The sequence below is a fragment of the Salvelinus namaycush genome, chromosome 26 (assembly GCF_016432855.1).
Source record: "Salvelinus namaycush isolate Seneca chromosome 26, SaNama_1.0, whole genome shotgun sequence".
NCBI classification, from domain to species: Eukaryota; Metazoa; Chordata; class Actinopteri; order Salmoniformes; family Salmonidae; genus Salvelinus; species Salvelinus namaycush.
The window spans coordinates 39704011-39727923 of NC_052332.1; the positions used below are offsets into that span (position 1 = coordinate 39704011).

Here is a 23913-nt window from a genome sequence, read left to right on the forward strand (position 1 = left end):
TGGGTGAATGGAATATGAATGACAGTAACCTAAACCTATCACTGTTACATTGAACTGGGTGAATGGAATATGAATGACAGTAACCTAAACCTATCACTGTTACATTAAACTGGGTGAATATGAATGACAGTAACCTAAACCTATCACTGTTACATTGAACTGGGTGAATATGAATGACAGTAACCCAAACCTATCACTGTTACATTGAACTGGGTGAATATGAATGACTGTAACCTAAACCTATCACTGTTACATTGAACTGGGTGAATATGAATGACAGTAACCTAAACCTATCACTGTTACATTGAACTGGGTGAATATGAATGACAGTAACCTAAACCTATCGCTGTTACATTGAACTGGGTGAATATGAATGACAGTAACCTAAACCTATCGCTGTTACATTGAACTGGGTGAATATGAATGACAGTAACCTAAACCTATCACTGTTACATTGAACTGGGTGAATATATGAATGACAGTAACCTAAACCTATCACTGTTACATTGAACTGGGTGAATATGAATGACAGTAACCTAAACCTATCGCTGTTACATTGAACTGGGTGAATATGAATGACAGTAACCTAAACCTATCACTGTTACATTGAACTGGGTGAATATGAATGACAGTAACCTAAACCTATCGATGTTACGTTGAACTGGGTGAATGGAATATGAATGACAGTAACCTAAACCTATCACTGTTACATTGAACTGGGTGAATATGAATGACAGTAACCTAAACCTATCACTGTTACATTGAACTGGGTGAATATGAATGACAGTAACCTAAACCTATCACTGTTACATTGAACTGGGTGAATATGAATGACAGTAACCTAAACCTATCGCTGTTACATTGAACTGGGTGAATATGAATGACAGTAACCTAAACCTATCACTGTTACATTGAACTGGGTGAATATGAATGACAGTAACCTAAACCTATCGCTGTTACATTGAACTGGGTGAATATGAATGACAGTAACCTAAACCTATCACTGTTACATTGAACTGGGTGAATATGAATGACAGTAACCTAAACCTATCGCTGTTACATTGAACTGGGTGAATATGAATGACAGTAACCTAAACCTATCACTGTTACATTGAACTGGGTGAATATGAATGACAGTAACCTAAACCTATCACTGTTACATTGAACTGGGTGAATATGAATGACAGTAACCTAAACCTATCGCTGTTACATTGAACTGGGTGAATATATGAATGACAGTAACCTAAACCTATCACTGTTACATTGAACTGGGTGAATATGAATGACAGTAACCTAAACCTATCACTGTTACATTGAACTGGGTGAATGGAATATGAATGACAGTCATCCAATACACTGTAAAAGGAATAAGACCATGCTCATTAAAATTATAATCTTCCTCCCTCATCATAAACGGCACCGACCGCCACTGGTGTGTGTGTGTGTGTGTGTGTGTGTGTGTGTGTGTGTGTGTGTGTGTGTGTGTGTGTGTGTCTCAGCTGAGGCAGTTTGGACATTCTGTAACCTCATCTCTCCCAGATATGGCAGCTTTTCAGGGCTGTAGGATCAGGGCTGTAGGACCAGGGCTGTAGGACCAGGGCTGTTGCATCAGGGCTGTAGGACCAGGGCTGTTGCATCAGGGCTGTAGGACCAGGGCTGTTGCATCAGGGCTGTAGGACCAGGGCTGTTGCATCAGGGCTGTAGGACCAGGGCTGTTGCATCAGGGCTGTAAGACCAGGGCTGTTGCATCAGGGCTGTAGGATCATTGCTGTAAGACCAGGGCTGTAGGATCAGGGCTGTTGGACCAGGGCTGTAGCAGGGCTGTAGGACCAGGGCTGTAGGATCAGGGCTGTAGGACCAGAGCTGGCTAGAGTGTGGAGATGAGGCCCTCGCTCCCTGGCATCATGCCCCGCTAATAGGTTTTTAATGAAGGGAGACTCTGACACAGGTAGCGTCCCAGACCGCACCATAATCTCATTTTAGTACACTATTTTTGACCAGGGCCTATAGTAGTACACTACTTTTAACCAGGACCTATGGTAGTGCACTACTTTTGACCAGGGCCTATGGTAGTGCACTACTATTGACCAGGGCCTACGGTAGTACACTACTTTTGACCAGGGCCTATAGTAGTGCACTACTTTTGACCAGGGCTTACAGTAGTACACTACTTTTGACCAGGGCCTATGGTAGTGCACTTATTTTGACCAGGACCTATAGTAGTGCACTTCATTTGACCAGAGCCTATAGTAGTGCACTACTTTTGACCAGGGCCTATGGTAGTGCACTACTATTGACCAGGGCTTACAGTAGTACACTACTTTTGACCAGGGCCTATGGTAGTGCACTACTTTTGACCAGGGCCTATGGTAGTGCACTTCATTTGACCAGAGCCTATAGTAGTGCACTACTTTTGACCAGGACCTATAGGGTAGTGCACCGTATAGGGGATAGGGTACCATCTGGGCCTCAGACTCTGTCTCTACATCTTAACTGTTCAAAAGACCAGAGAGACTCTGTTACACTTGGATTAGTTTTTAATTCCCTCAAATGGAATATAACTTTGTTTTCAGAGTCAGAAAAGAGAGAAAAGAAACAGACTCCCGTTTGTCAAAAGAGACCAGTATGAATTTATTCCCTGCTTTTTCAAATACATATACAGACGATTTCTGTTCTGTGTGCTGCTGAATCGTTGGCAGCAGTCTTCAATTTTGAATCCCATATGGCACCCTATTCACTATATATAGTGCACTACTTTAGACCAGAGCCCTATGGCACCCTATTCCCTATATAGTGCACTACTTTAGACCAGAGCCCTATGGGCTATACAGGGATTGGGGTGCCATTTGGGACTCACAGCAAGAGAACTACAACACGAAGGCGTTCCCACTCAGATATGTTTGTGAGACAACACAATGGCACTGTGTTGATGGTCTGCTGCTATGAAGCCAGGCTCATCCCATGTCTAGTGGTCTGACCAGGTTAGTGAGAGGCCAGGCTCATCCCATGTCTAGTGGTCTGACCAGGTTAGTGAGAGGCCAGGCTCATCCCATGTCTAGTGGTCTGACCAGGTTAGTGAGAGGCCAGGCTCATCCCATGTCTAGTGGTCTGACCAGGTTAGTGAGAGGCCAGGCTCATCCCATGTCTAGTGGTCTGACCAGGTTAGTGAGAGGCCAGGCTCATCCCATGTCTAGTGGTCTGACCAGGTTAGTGAGAGGCCAGGCTCATCCCATGTCTAGTGGTCTGACCAGGTTAGTGAGAGGCCAGGCTCATCCCATGTCTAGTGGTCTGACCAGGTTAGTGAGAGGCCAGGCTCAAACCATGTTTTTAAATGTAACCTTTATTTTAACTAGGCAAGTCAGTTATGAACAAATTCTTATTTACAATGACGGCCCACCGGGGAACAGTGGGTTAACTGTCTTATTAAGGGGTAGAACAACAGATTTTTTACCTTGTCAGCTCAGAGAATCGATCCAGCAACCTTTCGGTTAGTGGCCCAACGCTCTAACCACTAGGCTACCTGCCGCCCATTTAGTGGGCTGACAGAGTTAGAGCCAGGTTAGCGAGGGGCAAGCAGACAGTTGTTGGTATGGTAACATGATATCATCAGGCATGCAGCACAGCGGAGTTAACCAAACTATCCCGTATGGTGCTTTTCAAGACAACTGGTAACTCGGGGAAAAAACCTATGTAGAATCATGACGTCAGTGATCTTCAGGTCGGAAAGTCAAAGGTCTAGAAAGATGCCCGAGTTTCTGACTTGGAATTCTACGTTGGATGATTTTTTTCCCCAGATCGGAGCTCTTTTTTTTTTTTTAAGAGTTCCCAGTTGTTTTGAACGCACTGAGTTTGGAAGTCTGAGATTCCCGAGGATCCGAGTTCCCAGTTGACTTGAAAGCGGCATGTGAGGAACAGGAGAGCATTACATTGCTGCTGATCACCCCTTACTGACTCAACAGAGACTGAACTAAACAACAGGAAGAGTAATCTGGAGAAGACAGTCTGTGTGTCCCAATTGGCACCATATTACCTATATAGTGCCCTCTGAACAGAACCCTCTGAACAGAACCCTCTGGTCAGAACCCTCTGGTCAGAACCCTCTGAACAGAACCCTCTGAACAGAACCCTCTGAACAGAACTCTCTGGTCAGAACCCTCTGAACAGAACTCTCTGAACAGAACCCTCTCGTCAGAACCCTCTGGTCAGAACCCTCTGGTCAGAACCCTCTGAACAGAACCCTCTGGTCAGAACCCTCTGGTCAGAACCCTCTGAACAGAACCCTCTGAGCAGAACTCTCTGAACAGAACCCTCTGAACAGAACTCTCTGAACAGAACCCTCTGGTCAGAACCCTCTGAACAGAACTCTCTGAACAGAACCCTCTGGTCAGAACCCTCTGGTCAGAACCCTCTGAACAGAACTCTCTGAAAAGAACCCTCTGAACAGAATCCTCTGGTCAGAACTCTCTGAACAGAACCCTCTGGTCAGAACCCTCTGGCCAGAACCCTCTGGTCAAAAGTAGTGCATTATACAGGGAATAGGGTGCCATTTGGGACACATTTAGTGTTGCGGTAAAGCTGTGTGCCTCTGGCCTGCTAGGGTAACAGATGTCCAGGACGGAGCCCCAACAATGGGAGCGTGGAGAGGACACAGAGGGTGTGGTGATGAGAGAAACACATGGACCCTGGATAACCTCCTCTATACCTACCCTACCTCCTGGTAAAACACATCTAACAACAGATCTAGAACTGTAGCACTGAAACCATAGAAATAGAATGCATAGATAGAACACACAGTATGTTGATTTTGGAAGCAATCATTTGGGAGCGTGACAGGTCTAATTGAAGTTAAATGATTGAGCTGCTACCTTTAAAAGTAGTTGTGTAAACCTCTTCTAACCATTCTACAATCTATGTTCTATGCATTGTATTTCTATGGTATGAAGTTGAACCACTTCACAGTTACAAGTCATCATACGGAGTGATGACATCACATCATTGACCTTTGTGTTGAGCCGGAAGCACTTCATACAAAAGACACAAGAGGTGAACAGGAAAAGGAATTCTCCATGAATTCCAGAGAGAATGTGTGCTGCTGTGTAAGCCAGTTTACTTACACTGAGTCTCGTGTATATGTCACAGGCGGGATCTGAACCCTGGTCTCCGACATGGAGAACCAACGTCTTAAACATTAAGCCAAGAGGACATTCCCTCTTGGACCGGTGTGACACAGATTTTCATCACAAGAGCGTGAGTCCGGTTCACCTCCGCTACATATCAGTTATAACAGTTTACTAACAAGGAGAACAGGTCTGGTTTTGGTCACAGAGTTTGAGGGCGAGTGACCAATGATCTCTGATCGTCTTTACAAAGTTTTGCCGGGATTTTGAGAAGATCTTCATTTTGACAAAAAAATGTAACGTTTTTTTTCAGATACAATACAGCATGGTGAAAAGTGAACGTGGTTGCCTGCTGTCAACATGGCCAGCAGTTCACATCCTTCATATAAATAATTATCAAAACACAAAATGTTCCCCACTCACTCACGTCACAAATGTCACGAGTCCACACAAAGACACAAGACGGTGGCTCTAAAATCTATGACAGGGAAACACATAGATAATGTGGCTAGCGTACATACACATCCATACAAATATACATATATCTAAATGGAACGAAACGATAACCTGGCAATTCACATCAGAAATCAAAGGTCAATATAAAAATATATAAAAAATACAACCAAAGAGAAAATAATGCGTCTTCCCTAGCAACAAAGTAAAACATGAGCCTCAGTCCCCGTTTCCAACGTACAAAACACTGGCTAGTGTATAATGTCTTTTTCAACACACGTGTACTTGGTCCATTGGATCCACAGAAGGGGAAACGGCAGCCATTTTGAAAGCAGCCATTTTGTCTGTTATGTAAGCAGCCATTTTGTCTGTTATGTAAGCAGCCATTTTGTCTGTTATGTAAAGCAGTCATTTTGTTTGTGAGAACACCACAACGGAACACTGGTCACATTCTAGATCTCAACTTTAATTGAGATCTAGAATGTGAAGAGACGGAAGTCACAGAGAGGAATAGTGGAATCCTTTATCTCTCTGACCAGCCAGCGAGGAGTGACCTGAAAACTACTGAAAATCTACTGTGTCTACGGACTTCATGACAGAGGGCCTTCTGTCTGCAGGGAGGGTCAGTCTGCAGCCGATACGTCAGTTTATCTCTAATGAGGGCCTTCTGTCTGCAGGGAGGGTCAGTCTGCAGCCGATACGTCAGTTTATCTCTACTAAGGACCTCTGTCTGAAGGGAGGGTCAGTCTGCAGCTGCAGCTGCAGGGTTGGATCCAAGTCATGGTTGTTCGATGCCGAGAGGTTGGGTAATCTCCTAACCCTGTAGCAATTCTCAGAGGCCTGCGTCATGATGTACAAGTAGGGGAGGAGAGGGCTGGTCTGTTGTCAATGCGAACCTCCCCTACCCCACAACACGGACCACCACTCCATAGAGGGATATCTGAGGTGAGAAATGACATCCTGTAGAAAATGATAATCCACATGTCCCCTTCAGAAAAGAGGGTGAATGTGACCTATCTCATAATATTAGTGTTCATCTTCTCGAGCCTCATCTTGGCAATCACTCGGTCTCACTAATACAAAATGTTCCCACGCTATATTCCTCTTCCGCTTTGAAGAAATACGGCCTAAAACTCATCTGAAGAAACTACATCAGAGAAGCATGTCTCTGAAGCCCGAAAACACTTCGTTCAACTTCCTCACGTGTCATAGGAGCTGATATAACATCCAGATCTCAGCACCCTTTACTTTGTCATGTGATAAAAACATAAATTATAGAAACGTCTCTAAAAAAAAAAACTAAAACAACGTCATCCTCAGATCCTCATCTCGTGATCGGGGCTGTGGTCCAGCATGGGATCCCTGGTACTGATCATGGAGGTCGAGGGGCCCTGGGTTACTCCGAAGGGGGAGACGGCGGGGGAGCGGGCGGCGAGAGGGGAGAGAGAGGGGGAGAAGCTGGGGGACATGGCTGCTGAGGAGATGGAGCCCTCGTGGCTGATGGGGGACCGTCGTAGGGTGGCCAGGTGGGGGAAGGTGCGTCCGATAACAGGGACCTTCGGGGGGACGGACTTGGCCCCAGGGTGGGCGACGGCGGTGATGAGGGGCGGTGGGTCGATGCGAGGCTTGGGGTCCGTCTTGGCTTTGGGCTGTAAGGGCTGGCGTGGGTTGGTCTGGTTCTGTGGGGCTGTCTCGTCTTTGAGCCTGGCTATCTCTGTGAAGACGTTGGCTAGTGGTTGGAACTGAGGACACCAGTTGAGCAGGTAGTCCCAGTTATAACTGCCCCTTAGCTCTTCGTCACTGGCCACTATGGCTGTCAGAGACCCGTCCACCAAGGGCTTCCCATCCTCTGGGAAGGCGTACTCTTTAGGATGGGAGATATTGAGTCCCCTCCCCACCCCCAGATACCCTCCTCCCAGCTCGTCTCTGTAGACAGGTAGCTGTCCAGACAGCATGGTTCCACTGAGACTCCCTCCCAGCTTCTTGCCTTTGAACCAGGTGCTTCCTTCCAGGGCGGCCGGCTCACAGGAGATGTCCGACAGCTGGTCAGCGTCCTGCTGGATGCCAGAGTCCGGCCCGCGGGCTGACATGTGCTCCTGCATGGACGAGGAGATGGACGCTACGCGGGGGTACTCGTTGATCATCCTGATCTCATCGTCCTCCGCCGCCTCGGCTGAACCACGCCCGCTGGAGTGTGAGGGGTCAAGGGAACCCCCCCGGGGGTAGGGCCCGGCCCCTGCTCCACCTTGGTCGCCGGCGTACCCTGGTAACGTCTGATGATAGATCCTCTCAGATCCTCCAGATTTGGAATCGTCCAGTTTCTGCAGAGTGGTTCCCGAGGCGACGGTACTGTTGTCCCGTCCTTTGTTCTTCCTGCGTCTCTTTGACTTGACCAGGAAGATGACCACAGCCATGACCACCAGTAGCACGACGACCCCCAGGGACACGGCGATGATGATAATCAGCAGGACGTTGAGGTCTGCCCCCAGGCCGAAGGACGTGTTGGTCACATCGATGGTAAGCTGGGCCGTGGTGACCCGGGACGTGTCCAGAGGGCTGTGGGCGTGAACGTCCAGAGTCATGGTCCTGGTCTCCCTTTTGGACCGCCCCCCTAACCCGCTGCTGCTGCTGCGACTAGAAGACCCGTCCATCTTGAGGAAAACCACCCCGGTTGTTTTGTTGACGTCAAAGTACAGGGAGGGGCTTGGGAGCGAGAAGAGGACGATACCGTCTACACCTCCGTCCTCGTCGTTTGCCTGGACCTGTCCGATGCTTTGGCCCCTCTTCGCCCCCTCTGGAACCTCAAAGGAGAACTCTGGGGAGACGAATAGTGGGTCGTACTCATCCTCACCAGTCACGTACACCTGGACCGTCACCGTGGCCGAGTGGTTACCGGCGTCCATCGCCAGAGCAACAAAATTAAATGAGTTTACCTTCTCAAAGTCAAAAGTCATCTTAGCCCTGACCTCTCCTGAACTCTGGTCCACGGTGAAGGCCTCTCGCCCTGTAATTCCTGACCCTTGACCTCGCTCCACCATGTAGTATCTCAGCTGGCCGTACATCCCAGTGTCGTGGTCTATGGCGTGGAGTATGGTCACGGCTGAGTTGACCGGCTGGTTCTCTCTGATGCTAGCCGTCAGAGTCTCGATGGGGAAGAACGGTCTGTTATCATTCACATCTTTGACCTCTACGCTGATCGGGGTCAGGGCGACATGACCGTGGCCATCCGTGGCCTGGACGATGACCACGTGGGAGGACTGGTGCTCGCGGTCGAGCTGTCGCTGTAACCGCATTGCCCCGGTCCACTGGTCGATCATGAACAGGTCCATCTCATCGCCTGAGCTGATGCTGTACTTGACCTCTGCGTTGGGGGCCGAGTCTGGGTCTGGGGGAAAGGGAGAGATGGAGGGAGAGATGGGGGGGGGGGGAGAAGGACAGAAAGAAAAGCATTTAATACAGTGTCATAATAAAACAAACAGATGCTTGCGGAGACATTTCAGAAAAACAAAATGGTCTCCATTATCACCAGCCATCTCCTCTCCACCGTTTACATTTTTAACCCCATAGTGTGATTATTTATCATCACCTGAGGCGAGAGATGTGTGTGTGTGTGTGTGTGTGTGCCTATTCCCTCACCTGTGGCAGTGAGTCGTATTATCTCCGTCCCGGCGCCCGCTCCTTCACTCAGTGACACGGCGTACTCCGCCCTGCCGAATGCCGGCGGGTTATCGTTTACATCGCCAACGGTTATCACCGCGGCAACGCTAGAACTCCGCTGTGGAACCCCTCTGTCCGACACCACCACCGTCAGGTTATAGAGGGGCACAGCCTCGAAGTCCAGCACCTCGGCCAATAGGAGCGTCCCTACGGTCTGGAAGCCCCGCCCTTCCAGGAAGCGCACGCTGCTCTCGATCTGGAAGACGTTCCCAGTGTTGCCATTGGCAATGGCGAAGTCGAAGCCGCAGTTGTCCCGAGAGAAATCAGCGTCCATGGCCTCCAGGGTCAGGATGGTCGCCCCGGGGATGGAGTCCTCCAACACCGTCGCCCTGGAAACACAATGATCAGAATAAATCATTTGGATCAGAATAAGAACTAATTGGTAATGCTTAATATTAACATATTATATGTTACATTAACATGTATAGTATTTATTAGCTTTGTTTATCTATAGGGCCCTAAAGGGCGCAGCATTCTAAGGCACTGTAACTCAGTGCTAGAGGCGTCACTACAGACCCTGGTTCGATCCCGGGCTGTATCACAACTGGCCGTGATCGGGAGTGCCATAGGGTGGCGCACAATTGGCCCAGAGGCGTCCGGGTTAGGGGAGGGTTTGTCCGGGGTAGGCCGTCATTGTAAAATAAGAATTTGTTCTTAACTAACCTGCCTGGTTAAATTAATTTTTTAAATAAATCTATAGAGTAACTAGCTTCATATATCTACAGAGTAACTAGCTTCATATATCTACAGAGTAACTAGCTTCATATATCTACAGAGTAACTAGCTTCATATATCTAGAGTAACTAGCTTCATAAATCTATAGAGTAACTAGCTTCATAAATCTATAGAGTAACTAGCTTCATAAATCTATAGAGTAACTAGCTTCATATATCTACAGAGTAACTAGCTTCATATATCTATAGAGTAACTAGCTTCATATATCTACAGAGTAACTAGCTTCATATATCTACAGAGTAACTAGCTTCATATATCTACAGAGTAACTAGCTTCATATATCTACAGAGTAACTAGCTTCATATATCTAGAGTAACTAGCTTCATAAATCTATAGAGTAACTAGCTTCATAAATCTATAGAGTAACTAGCTTCATAAATCTGTAGAGTAACTAGCTTCATATATCTATAGAGTAACTAGCTTCATAAATCTATAGAGTAACTAGCTTCATAAATCTATAGAGTAACTAGCTTCATAAATCTATAGAGTAACTAGCTTCATAAATCTACAGAGTAACTAGCTTCATAAATCTATAGAGTAACTAGCTTCATAAATCTGTAGAGTAACTAGCTTCATAAATCTGTAGAGTAACTAGCTTCATAAATCTACAGAGTAACTAGCTTCATAAATCTATAGAGTAACTAGCTTCATAAATCTGTAGAGTAACTAGCTTCATAAATCTGTAGAGTAACTAGCTTCATAAATCTGTAGAGTAACACGCTTCATATATCTGTAGAGTAACACGCTTCATATATCTATAGAGTAACTAGCTTCATATATCTATAGAGTAACTAGCTTCATAAATCTATAGAGTAACTATCCTCATTTGAAACATGCCAGGATATGCTAGATACAGAAACTGCTCAAAGCCAATGAATCTGTGCAGGATCTACCCTTTATCATGATAAAAAGATGACAGCCACCTATTGGTAGATGACAGGACCTACCTGTACTCTGATTGGTGTAAAACAGGACCTACCTGTACAATCAATTGGTGGAAGACGGGAGTGTTGTGTCCTACCTGTACTCTGATTGGTGGAAGACGGGACCTACCTGTACTCTGATTGGTGGAAGACGGGACCTACCTGTACTCTGATTGGTGGAAGACAGGAACACTGTGACCTACCTGTACTCTGATTGGTGGAAGACGGATGCGCTGTGACCTACCTGTACTCTGATTGGTGGAAGACGGAAGCGCTGTGACCTACCTGTACTCTGATTGGTGGAAGATGGAAGCGCTGTGACCTACCTGTACTCTGATTGGTGGAAGACAGGAGCGTTGTCGTTGACGTCTGATAGCTGGACCTGTACTGTGGTGACGGAGGAGAGGGGCGGGGATCCCCCGTCACAGGCCTCGATGACCACGCTGACGGACGGGTTCTCTGGGTCAAACTCTGCCCTCTCCCTGATGAACAGGGTGCCTGTAGGGAGACGAGATAAATCATTTGAAAAGTTTTGAATAAAACACAGGTTTGAAACCCATTCCCTTGGACTTCACCTACACGCCAGTTCTATTCAGTCCTTTTAAAATGTGTATTTTAGTCATTTAGCAGACACTCTTATCCGGAGCGACTAATTTTTGTGCCGAGTCGTATCGGGGATTCAAACCAGCAAACGTTCAGTTACTGGCCCAACGCCCAACTGGCCCAACGCCCAACTGGCCCAACGCTCTCAACTGCTGAGCTACTTGCCGTCAGAATACAGTAATAGCCTACAGTACAGAAGATAGTTTTTCCATGGTAACAGCACAGCAGTGGTAACAACAGTAATGTGTCTTTGTTCTGTGTGTGAACTGTAGGAAAGAGAATTGAATCCTGTACCGTTGCTGGGGTCGACGTAGAAGCCACCTCGCGTTGACGACGTCACTCTGTAGGTGACCTTTCCATTCTCACCCGAATCACGGTCAGTCGCCGTCACCGTGACAACGGGACTGCCTGGCGGGGAATGTTCTGGCAGTGTAACCTGGGAAACACAGACACAGCTTTAACAACCTCCATAATAGTCAACACAACAACACAACAATCAACATAAATCTAACCGAATGAATAGAAGCTACACCTCTGGTGAAACCGAGTCCCTGATAACTCAACTACAGGATGAAAATAGACTGGACTGTCAGCAAAGAGAGGGACAGTTAAAGGTAGAGGAGACGAAACGAGTCTCAAATGGCACCCTATTCCCTACAAAGTGCACTAGTTTTGACCAGAGCCCTATGGGGACTGTACACTATAATAGGGAATAGGGTGCCATAGGGCTCTGGTCTAAAGTAGTGCACTATAATAGGGAATAGGGTGTCATAGGGCTCTGGTCTAAAGTAGTGCACTATAATAGGGAATAGGGTGCCATAGGGCTCTGGTCTAAAGTAGTGCACTATATAGGGAAAAGGGTGCCATATGGGACACACACAATGTTTAATGATGCTGTTGTTAACCTGTGGTAAAAGTGAAATTCATATCTTGTCTACAGTTGTAAACATTGTTCTGTTGATAACCTGCAGTAAAGCTGAAGTCATATCCTGTTTACAATAGTAAACGTACTGAGCTCATATTAACCTTTCCCCAACCCAGACACAGTCGTGATTAGACTTGTATCACCCCCCTCAGTGTGTGTGTGTGTGTGTGTGTGTGTGTGTGTGTGTGTGTGTGTGTGTGTGTGTGTGTGTGTGTGTGTGTGTGTGTGCGTGGGTGGGTGTGCATGTGTCCCTGCATTTGCATTCATACGTGTGCTAGTGTGTGTGTGTGGGGGGGGGGGGGTGCATGTGTGTGTGTGTGTCCCTGCATTTGCATTCATACGTGTGCTAGTGTGTGTGTGTGGGGGGGGGGGGGGGGGGGTGTGCATGTGTGTGTGTGTGTCCCTGCATTTGCATTCATACGTGTGCTAGTGTGGGGGGGGGGGGGGGGGGGGGTTGCATGTGTGTGTGTGTGTGTCCCAGCATTTGCATTCATACGTGTTCCAGTGTGTGTGTGTGTGTGTGTGTGTGTGTGTCTGCATTTGCATTCATACGTGTTCTAGTGTGTGTGTGTGTGTGTGTGTGTGTGTGTGTGTGTGTGTGTGTGTGTGTGTGTGTGTGTGTGTGTGTGTGTGTGTGCAGGTGCTTTAATACATCCTGAGTGTCCTGGGAGCTATGACCTTGTGAAGCTAATTTTCCCCGCTGTTTATCAAGTTTAACTAGGTGTGAAGACCTGGAGCGGTAAACGCCTTCTGGTTGACATGTTTAGTGGGCACCTCCTACCCCTCTCTCCTGCCCCTCTCTCCTGCCCCTCTCTCCTGCCCCTCTCTCCTGCCCCTCTCTCCTTCACCTCTCTCCTTCACCTCTCTCCTGCCCCTCTCTCCTGCCCCTCTCTCCTGCCCCTCTCTCCTTCACCTCTCTCCTTCACCTCTCTCCTTCACCTCTCTCCTTCACCTCTCTCCTGCCCCTCTCTCCTGCCCCTCTCTCATTCACCTCTCTCCTTCACCTCTCTCCTGCCCCTCTCTCCTGCCCCTCTCTCCTGCCCCTCTCTCCTTCCCCTCTCTCCTGCCCCTCTCTCCTTCCCCTCTCTCCTGCCCCTCTCTCCTTCCCAACTCTCCTGCCCCTCTCTCCTTCCCCTCTCTCCTTCACCTCTCTCCTGCCCCTCTCTCCTGCCCCTCTCTCCTGCCCCTCTCTCCTGCCCCTCTCTCCTTCCCCTCTCTCCTGCCCCTCTCTCCTTCACCTCTCTCCTTCACCTCTCTCCTGCCCCTCTCTCCTTCCCCTCTCTCCTTCCCCTCTCTCCTTCACCTCTCTCCTGCCCCTCTCTCCTTCACCTCTCTCCTGCCCCTCTCTCCTGCCCCTCTCTCCTTCACCTCTCTCCTTCACCTCTCTCCTGCCCCTCTCTCCTGCCCCTCTCTCCTGCCCCTCTCTCCTTCCCCTCTCTCCTGCCCCTCTCTCCTGCCCCTCTCTCCTGCCCCTCTCTCCTGCCCCTCTCTCCTGCCCCTCTCTCCTGCCCCTCCCTCCTTCACCTCTCTCCTTCACCTCTCTCCTGCCCCTCTCTCCTGCCCCTCTCTCCTGCCCCTCTCTCCTTCCCCTCTCTCCTTCCCCTCTCTCCTGCCCCTCTCTCCTGCCCCTCTCTCCTTCACCTCTCTCCTTCACCTCTCTCCTGCCCCTCTCTCCTTCCCCTCTCTCCTTCACCTCTCTCCTGCCCCTCTCTCCTTCCCCTTTCTCCTGCCCCTCTCTCCTTCCCCTCTCTCCTTCCCCTCTCTCCTTCACCTCTCTCCTTCCCCTCTCTCCTGCCCCTCTCTCCTTCACCTCTCTCCTGCCCCTCTCTCCTTCCCCTCTCTCCTGCCCCTCTCTCCTTCACCTCTCTCCTGCCCCTCTCTCCTTCACCTCTCTCCTTCACCTCTCTCCTGCCCCTCTCTCCTTCACCTTTCAACAGATGACATGGGGACATAAATCTACCGTAACACCAAGGCTGTGTCCCAAAATGGCCACCCTATTCCTTATATAGTGCACTACTTTAGACCAGAGCCCTATGGCACCCTATTCCTTATATAGTGCACTACATTAGACCAGAGACCTATGGGTAAAAAATAGTGCACTGTTTAGAGAATAGGGTGCCATTTGAGATAAACAAACCAGGGGACAAGGACCTCGTCTCTCCTTTACTACAGAGCTGCTGAGGAAAACGGACCATACAGGAAATGGACAATATCATGTTGTTATAAAACAAACTACTGATAGGAGAACAAATGTTACTTCTACGATATAACTAAATACTTTTGTGTAGTAGTAGTAGTAGTAAGTAGTAGTAGTAGTAGTAGTAGTAGTAGTAGTAGTAGTAGTTAGTAGTAGTAGTAGTAGTAGTAGTAGTAGCAGTAGTTAGTAGTAGTAGTTAGTAGTTGTAGTTAGTAGTAGTAGTTAGTAGTTGTAGTTAGTAGTAGTAGCTGGGTGTTTGTGGGGTTATGAAGGTGGACCAATTGATTGTTAGATTGATTGGTTGATTGATCATCACCTAAAAGCCATTTGCCTGCTATAGATCCTGTGTGAACACTAGAACATGTGAATTGATTGATTGACCGATTGATGAATTAACTGAATGATTAACAGTTGCCTGGTATAGATCCTGTGTGAACACCAGAAGGTGTGAATTGATTGATTGATTGACTGATTGATTAACAGTTACCTGGTATAGATCGTGTGTGAACGCAGGAGCGTTGTCATTGACGTCCTCCACCAATATGGTGATATTAGCCTCAGTCTGGTGTTGGGAGTCAGTAGCCCTGACGGTCAGTGTGTACCAGGTCCTGTCCTCGTAGTCCAGAGGGGCGGTCAGAGACACCCCACCACTGTAGCGGTGAATCCCAAACTTCCCCTGGGACGACCCGTCCAGCTGGAGGCTGTAGGACAGGGCCGGGCTGGAGTCTACGTCATTACCCGTTACCGAGGTGATCTCTGTGCCGATCAGGGTGTCTAGGGAGGGGAGGGGGGTGGAGGAACGGGTAGGAGACAGAGACATGTTACTGAGAGTGTTGAGGGGTTAGGATATACTGTGCAGTACATTCAGAAAGTTCAGACCTCTTGTCTTTTTCGACATTTTGTTATGTTACAACCTTATTCTAAAATGTATTAAATACTTTTCCCCCCTCATAAATCTACACATAATAGCCCATAATGACAAAGCAAAAAAAAAAAATGTGCGCAAATGTATATATATTAAAAAAATTGAAATATCACATTTACATAAGTCTTCAGAGCCTTTACTCTGTACTTTGTTGAAGCACCTTTGGCAGCGGTTACAGCCTCGAGTCTTCTTGGGTGTGACGCTACAAGCTTGGCACACCTGTATTTGGGGAGTTTCTCCCATTCTTCTCTGCAGATCCTCTCAAGCTCTGTCAGGTTGGATGGGGAGCGTTGCTGCACAGCAATTTTCAGGTCTCTCCAGAGATGTTCGATTGGGTTCAAGTCTGGGCACTGGCTGGGCCACTCAAGGACATTCAGAGACTTGTCCTGAAGCCACTCTGGCGATGTCTTGGCTGTGTGCTTAGGGTCGTTGTCCTGTTGGAAGGTGAACCTTCACCCCAGTCTGTGGTCCTGAGTGCTCTGGAGCAGGTTTTCATCAAGCATCTCACTGTACTTTGCTCCGTTCATCTTTCCATCGATTCGGACTAGTCTCCTAGTCCCTGCCACTGAAAAGCATCCCCACAGCATGATGCTGCCACCACCATGCTTCACCATAAGGATGGTGCCAGGTTTCCTCCAGACGTGACGCCTGGTATTCAGGGCAAAGAGTTCAATCTTGTTTCTCATGGTCTGAGAGTCCTTTAGGTGCCTTTTGGCAAACTCCAAGTGGGGTGTCATGTGCCTTTTACTGAGGAGTGGCTTCCGTCTGGCCATTCTACCATAAAGGCCTGATTGGTGGAGTGCTGCAGAGATGGTTGTTGTCCTTCTGGAAGGTTCTGCCATCTTCACAGAGGAACTCTGGAGCTCTGTCAGAATGACCATCGGGTTCTTGGCCACCTCCCTGACCAAGGCCCTTCTCCCCCGATTGCTCAGTTTGGCCGAGCGGTCAGCTCTAGGAAGAGTCTTGGTGGTTCCAAACTTCTTCCATTTAAGAATGATGGAGGCCACTGTGTTCTTGGGGACCTTCAATACTGCAGAAATTTTTTGGTACCCTTCCCCAGATCAGTGCCTTGACACAATCCTGTCTCGGAGCTCTACAGACAATTCCTTTGACCTCAGGGCTTGGTTTTTGCTCTGACATGTATTGTCAACTGTGTGACCTTATATAGACAGGTGTATGCCTTTCTAAATCATGTCCAATCAATTGAATTGACCACAGGTGGACTCCAATATATATATATATATATATATATAGCCCTTATTGCAATGAACTTCCTTCCATCTCATATTGCTCAAATGAACAACAAACCTGGTTTAAAAAGACAGATAAAGCAACACCTCACGGCACAACGCCTCTCCCCTATTTGACCTGGATAGTTTGTGTGTATGTATTGATATGGAGGCTACATGTGCCTTTTTTAAATTGTATGTAGTTTTAATACATTTGCAAACATTTCTAAAAACCTGTTTTCGCTTTGTCATTATCGGGTATTGTGTGTAGATTGATGAGAGGAAAAATATATTTAATCTATTTTAGAATAAGGCTGTAACGTAACAAAATGTTGGAAAAGGTCAAGGGGTCTGAATACTTTCCGAATGCTCTGTAGGGGAGTCCTGTACTACGTAAAGAGGCCTATTGGAAATAAAGACGTTATATGAACGTATCATCGTACAGGTCAAAGGCCAAAGGTGACTCACTCTCAGGAATGCGGACCTCCCGGGGCAGAGGGATTGTTGGACTGTTGTCGTTGAGGTCTACGATGATCACTGTGAGTGTGGCCGAACCGGCCAATCGCGGGCTGCCCCTGTCCGTCGCTGTGACGACCAGCCTTTCGACAAGACAAAACAAAACAATCATCAGTGTGATGGTCTGAGGTTCATTACTCAGTGTGATGGTCTGAGGTTCATTACTCAGTGTGATGGTCTGAGGTTGAGGTTCATTACTCAGTGTGATGGTCTGAGGTTCATTACTCAGTGTGATGGTCTGAGGTTCATTACTCAGTGTGATGGTCTGAGGTTCATTACTCAGTGTGATGGTCTGAGGTTGAGGTTCATTACTCAGTGTGATGGTCTGAGGTTCTTTACTCAGTGTGATGGTCTGAGGTTCATTACTCAGTGTGATGGGCTGAGGTTCATTACTCAGTGTGATGGTCTGAGGTTGAGGTTCATTAATCAGTGTGATGGTCTGAGGTTCATTACTCAGTGTGATGGTCTGAGGTTCATTACTCAGTGTGATGGTCTGAGGTTCATTACTCAGTGTGATGGTCTGAGGTTGAGGTTCATTACTCAGTGTGATGGTCTGAGGTTCATTACTCAGTGTGATGGTCTGAGGTTGGGGTTCATTACTCAGTGTGATGGTCTGAGGTTCATTACTCAGTGTGATGGTCTGAGGTTGGGGTTCATTAATCAGTGTGATGGTCTGAGGTTCATTACTCAGTGTGATGGTCTGAGGTTGGGGTTCATTAATCAGTGTGATGGTCTGAGGTTCATTACTCAGTGTGATGGTCTGAGGTTCATTACTCAGTGTGATGGTCTGAGGTTCATTACTCAGTGTGATGGTCTGAGGTTGGGGTTCATTACTCAGTGTGATGGTCTGAGGTTCATTACTCAGTGTGATGGTCTGAGGTTGGGGTTCATTAATCAGTGTGATGGTCTGAGGTTCATTACTCAGTGTGATGGTCTGAGGTTGGGGTTCATTAATCAGTGTGATGGTCTGAGGTTCATTACTCAGTGTGATGGTCTGAGGTTCATTACTCAGTGTGATGGTCTGAGGTTCATTACTCAGTGTGATGGTCTGAGGTTGGGGTTCATTACTCAGTGTGATGGTCTGAGGTTCATTACTCAGTGTGATGGTCTGAGGTTGGGGTTCATTACTCAGTGTGATGGTCTGAGGTTGGGGTTCATTACTCAGTGTGATGGTCTGAGGTTCATTACTCAGTGTGATGGTCTGAGGTTCATTACTCAGTGTGATGGTCTGAGGTTGGGGTTCATTACTCAGTGTGATGGTCTGAGGTTCATTACTCAGTGTGATGGTCTGAGGTTCATTACTCAGTGTGATGGTCTGAGGTTCATTACTCAGTGTGATGGTCTGAGGTTCATTACTCAGTGTGATGGTCTGAGGTTGGGGTTCATTACTCAGTGTGATGGTCTGAGGTTCATTACTCAGTGTGATGGTCTGAGGTTCATTACTCAGTGTGATGGTCTGAGGTTCATTACTCAGTGTGATGGTCTGAGGTTCATTACTCAGTGTGATGGTCTGAGGTTCATTACTCAGTGTGATGGTCTGAGGTTGGGGTTCATTAATCAGTGTGATGGTCTGAGGTTCATTACTCAGTGTGATGGTCTGAGGTTCATTACTCAGTGTGATGGTCTGAGGTTCATTACTCAGTGTGATGGTCTGAGGTTGAGGTTCATTACTCAGTGTGATGGTCTGAGGTTGAGGTTCATTACTCAGTGTGATGGTCTGAGGTTCATTACTCAGTGTGATGGTCTGAGGTTGGGGTTCATTACTCAGTGTGATGGTCTGAGGTTGAGGTTCATTACTCAGTGTGATGGTCTGAGGTTGGGGTTCATTACTCAGTGTGATGGTCTGAGGTTCATTACTCAGTGTGATGGTCTGAGGTTGGGGTTCATTACTCAGTGTGATGGTCTGAGGTTGAGGTTCATTACTCAGTGTGATGGTCTGAGGTTGGGGTTCATTACTCAGTGTGATGGTCTGAGGTTCATTACTCAGTGTGATGGTCTGAGGTTGGGGTTCATTACTCAGTGTGATGGTCTGAGGTTCATTACTCAGTGTGATGGTCTGAGGTTGAGGTTGTACGTTACTCTCTTCTCCACCATTCATACACTAGCTACACCTTGCAGCCAGTTCCACTGCTTTTTTTCCCCATTCTTCCCCTATAATCAGGAAGTGATTAAGACCTGGGACATGAGGTGGATGCCATTCTTCCCCTATATTCAGGAAGTGATTAAGACCTGGGACATGAGGTGGATGCCATTCTTCCCCTATAATCAGGAAGTGATTAAGACCTGGGACATGAGGTGGATGCCATTCTTCCCCTATATTCAGGAAGTGATTAAGACCTGGGACATGAGATGGATGCCATTCTTCCCCTATATTCAGGAAGTGATTAAGACCTGGGACATGAGGTGGATGAAGTATCAGATAGAAGGACAGCAGTACATCAAGACCTGAGTTTTTTTTTCAAACCTCTCGTCAGGGACACCTAGCCGTTAATTTATATTACACATCTAGCACACCTCATGCAACTCGTAACTCGTCCGCTAATCGTCAATCCCTTGATAAGGTGAATCTGGTGAGCTAGTTCAGGGCAACAAACAAAATTGTGAAAATGTCTGGGAGTCCCCGAGGAGAGGTCTGAGAACCACTGAGCTAGACTACTGTATGTCTAAGCCACACAGCACAAGAGTGACTACAAATACATGTTACATGTACATTTAGCAGGTGGTCGTATCCATAGCAACTTACAACCACATATCAAAGACATAAAGTTAGAACAAATAAGATCCCTTCATCAGCCTTAGAAATAAGGGATGGAATTTTAAAAGAAAGAGAAAGAGGAGGGAGTGTTGGGCTGTATTGGGCTGTATTGGGCTGTATTGGGCTGTATTGGACTGTGCTATGCTGTATTGGGCTGTATTGGGCTGTATTGGGCTGTATTGGACTGTGCTATGCTGTATTGGGCTGTGCTATGCTGTATTGGGCTGTATTGGGCTGTGATGGGCTGTATTGGGCTGTATTGGGCTGTATTGGGCTGTATTGGGCTGTATTGGGCTGTGCTAGGCTGTATTGGGCTGTATTGGGCTGTATTGGGCTGTGATATGCTGTATTGGGCTGTATTGGGCTGTATTGGGCTGTATTGGGCTGTGATATGCTGTATTGGGCTGTATTGTGCTGTGATATGCTGTATTGGGCTGTATTGGGCTGTATTGGGCTGTATTGGGCTGTATTGGGCTGTGATATGCTGTATTGGGCTGTATTGGGCTGTGCTATGCTGTATTGGGCTGTATTGGGCTGTATTGGGCTGTATTGGGCTGTATTGGGCTGTGATATGCTGTATTGGGCTGTATTGGGCTGTGCTATGCTGTATTGGGCTGTATTGGGCTGTGCTATGCTGTATTGGGCTGTATTGGGCTGTGATGGGCTGTATTGGGCTGTATTGGGCTGTATTGGGCTGTATTGGGCTGTATTGGGCTGTGATGGGCTGTATTGGGCTGTATTGGGCTGTATTGGGCTGTATTGGGCTGTGATATGCTGTATTGGGCTGTATTGGGCTGTATTGGGCTGTGCTGGGCTGTATTGGGCTGTGCTATGCTGTATTGGGCTGTATTGGGCTGTATTGGGCTGTGCTGGGCTGTATTGGGCTGTGCTGGGCTGTATTGGGCTGTGCTGGGCTGTATTGGGCTGTGCTGGGCTGTATTGGGCTGTGCTGGGCTGTATTGGGCTGTGCTATGCTGTATTGGGCTGTATTGGGCTGTATTGGGCTGTGCTGGGCTGTATTGGGCTGTGCTGGGCTGTATTGGGCTGTATTGGGCTGTATTGGGCTGTATTGGGCTGTATTGGGCTGTATTGGGCTGTGCTATGCTGTATTGGGCTGTATTGGGCTGTGATGGGCTGTATTGGGCTGTATTGGGCTGCATTGGGCTGTGATATGCTGTATTGGGCTGTGATGGGCTGTATTGGGCTGTATTGGGCTGTGCTATGCTGTATTGGGCTGTATTGGGCTGTGATGGGCTGTATTGGGCTGTATTGGGCTGTATTGGGCTGTATTGGGCTGTGATATGCTGTATTGGGCTGTATTGGGCTGTATTGGGCTGTGATGGGCTGTATTGGGCTGTATTGGGCTGTATTGGGCTGTATTGGGCTGTATTGGGCTGTGATATGCTGTATTGGGCTGTATTGGGCTGTATTGGGCTGTATTGGGCTGTATTGGGCTGTATTGGGCTGTGATGGGCTGTATTGGGCTGTATTGGGCTGTATTGGGCTGTATTGGGCTGTGATATGCTGTATTGGGCTGTATTGGGCTGTATTGGGCTGTATTGGGCTGTATTGGGCTGTGATATGCTGTATTGGGCTGTATTGGGCTGTATTGGGCTGTGATATGCTGTATTGGGCTGTGATATGCTGTATTGGGCTGTGATATGCTGTATTGGGCTGTATTGGGCTGTATTGGGCTGTATTGGGCTGTGATGGGCTGTGATGGGCTGTATTGGGCTGTATTGGGCTGTATTGGGCTGTGATATGCTGTATTGGGCTGTATTGGGCTGTATTGGGCTGTATTGGGCTGTGATATGCTGTATTGGGCTGTATTGGGCTGTATTGGGCTGTGATATGCTGTATTGGGCTGTGATATGCTGTATTGGGCTGTGATATGCTGTATTGGGCTGTATTGGGCTGTATTGGGCTGTATTGGGCTGTGATGGGCTGTGATGGGCTGTATTGGGCTGTATTGGGCTGTATTGGGCTGTGATATGCTGTATTGGGCTGTATTGGGCTGTATTGGGCTGTATTGGGCTGTATTGGGCTGTGATATGCTGTATTGGGCTGTATTGGGCTGTATTGGGCTGTGATATGCTGTATTGGGCTGTGATATGCTGTATTGGGCTGTGATATGCTGTATTGGGCTGTATTGGGCTGTATTGGGCTGTATTGGGCTGTATTGGGCTGTATTGGGCTGTATTGGGCTGTGATATGCTGTATTGGGCTGTATTGGGCTGTATTGGGCTGTGATATGCTGTATTGGGTTGTATTGGGCTGTATTGGGCTGTATTGGGCTGTATTGGGCTGTATTGGGCTGTGATATGCTGTATTGGGCTGTATTGGGCTGTGATATGCTGTATTGGGCTGTGATATGCTGTATTGGGCTGTATTGGGCTGTATTGGGCTGTATTGGGCTGTATTGGGCTGTATTGGGCTGTGCTATGCTGTATTGGGCTGTATTGGGCTGTGCTATGCTGTATTGGGCTGTGCTATGCTGTATTGGGCTGTGCTATGCTGTATTGGGCTGTGCTATGCTGTATTGGGCTGTGCTATGCTGTATTGGGCTGTGCTATGCTGTATTGAGCTGTGCTATGCTGTATTGGGCTGTGCTATGCTGTATTGAGCTGTGCTATGCTGTATTGGGCTGTATTGGGCTGTGCTATGCTGTATTGGGCTGTATTGGGCTGTGCTATGCTGTATTGGGCTGTGCTATGCTGTATTGGGCTGTGCTATGCTGTATTGGGCTGTGCTATGCTGTATTGGGCTGTGCTATGCTGTATTGGGCTGTGCTATGCTGTATTGAGCTGTGCCATACTGTATTGAGCTGTGCTATGCTGTATTGGGCTGTATTGGGCTGTGCTATGCTGTATTGGGCTGTGCTATGCTGTATTGGGCTGTATTGGGCTGTGCTATGCTGTATTGGGCTGTGATATGCTGTATTGGGCTGTGCTATGCTGTATTGGGCTGTGCTATGCTGTATTGGGCTGTGCTATGCTGTATTGGGCTGTGCTATGCTGTATTGGGCAGTATTGGGCTGTGCTATGCTGTATTGGGCTGTGCTATGCTGTATTGGGCTTTGCTGGGCTCTGCTGGGCTGTATTGGGCTGTATTGGGCTGTGCTGGGATGTATTGGGCAGTGCTATGCTGTATTGGGCAGTGCTATGCTGTATTGGGCTGTGCTATGCTGTATTGGGCTGTGCTATGCTGTATTGGGCTTTGCTGGGCTCTGCTGGGCTGTATTGGGCTGTATTGGGCTGTGCTGGGATGTATTGGGCAGTGCTATGCTGTATTGGGCAGTGCTATGCTGTATTGGGCTGTGCTATGCTGTATTGGGCTGTGCTATGCTGTATTGGGCTGTATTGGGCTGTGCTATGCTGTATTGGGCTGTGCTATGCTGTATTGGGCTGTATTGGGCTGTGCTATGCTGTATTGGGCTGTGCTATGCTGTATTGGGTTGTATTGGGCTGTGCTATGCTGTATTGGGCTTTGTTGGGTTCTGCTGGGCTGTATTGGGCTATATTGGGCTGTGCTATGCTGTATTGGGATGTGCTATGCTGTATTGGGCTGTGCTATGCTGTATTGGGCTGTGCTATGCTGTATTGGGCTGTGCTATGCTGTATTGGGCTGTATTGGGCTCTATTGGGCTGTGCTATGCTGTATTGGGCTGTGCTATGCTGTATTGGGCTGTGCTATGCTGTATTGGGCTGTATTGGGCTGTGCTATGCTGTATTGGGCTGTGCTATGCTGTATTGGGCTGTGCTATGCTGTATTGGGCTGTGCTATGCTGTATTGGGCTGTATTGGGCTGTATTTGGCTGT

General features: G+C 47.7%; 1 protein-coding gene across 1 annotated transcript in view; it reads right to left on the reverse strand.

The window, feature by feature from the left end:
- Window positions 1-3433: 3433 nt before the first annotated feature.
- LOC120021159 (protocadherin-16-like) overlaps window positions 3434-23913 on the reverse strand; it is an 86047-nt gene continuing 65567 nt past the window's right edge. The window contains exons 23-28 of the mRNA XM_038964798.1: window positions 17293-17423; window positions 15158-15444; window positions 11843-11984; window positions 11272-11443; window positions 9207-9616; window positions 3434-8955 (exon numbers count right to left, since the gene is read on the reverse strand). Of these exons, the coding sequence (XP_038820726.1) occupies window positions 6887-8955; window positions 9207-9616; window positions 11272-11443; window positions 11843-11984; window positions 15158-15444; window positions 17293-17423 (3211 nt within the window). The 3' untranslated portion in view covers window positions 3434-6886. The remainder of the gene's footprint in view (window positions 8956-9206; window positions 9617-11271; window positions 11444-11842; window positions 11985-15157; window positions 15445-17292; window positions 17424-23913) is intronic.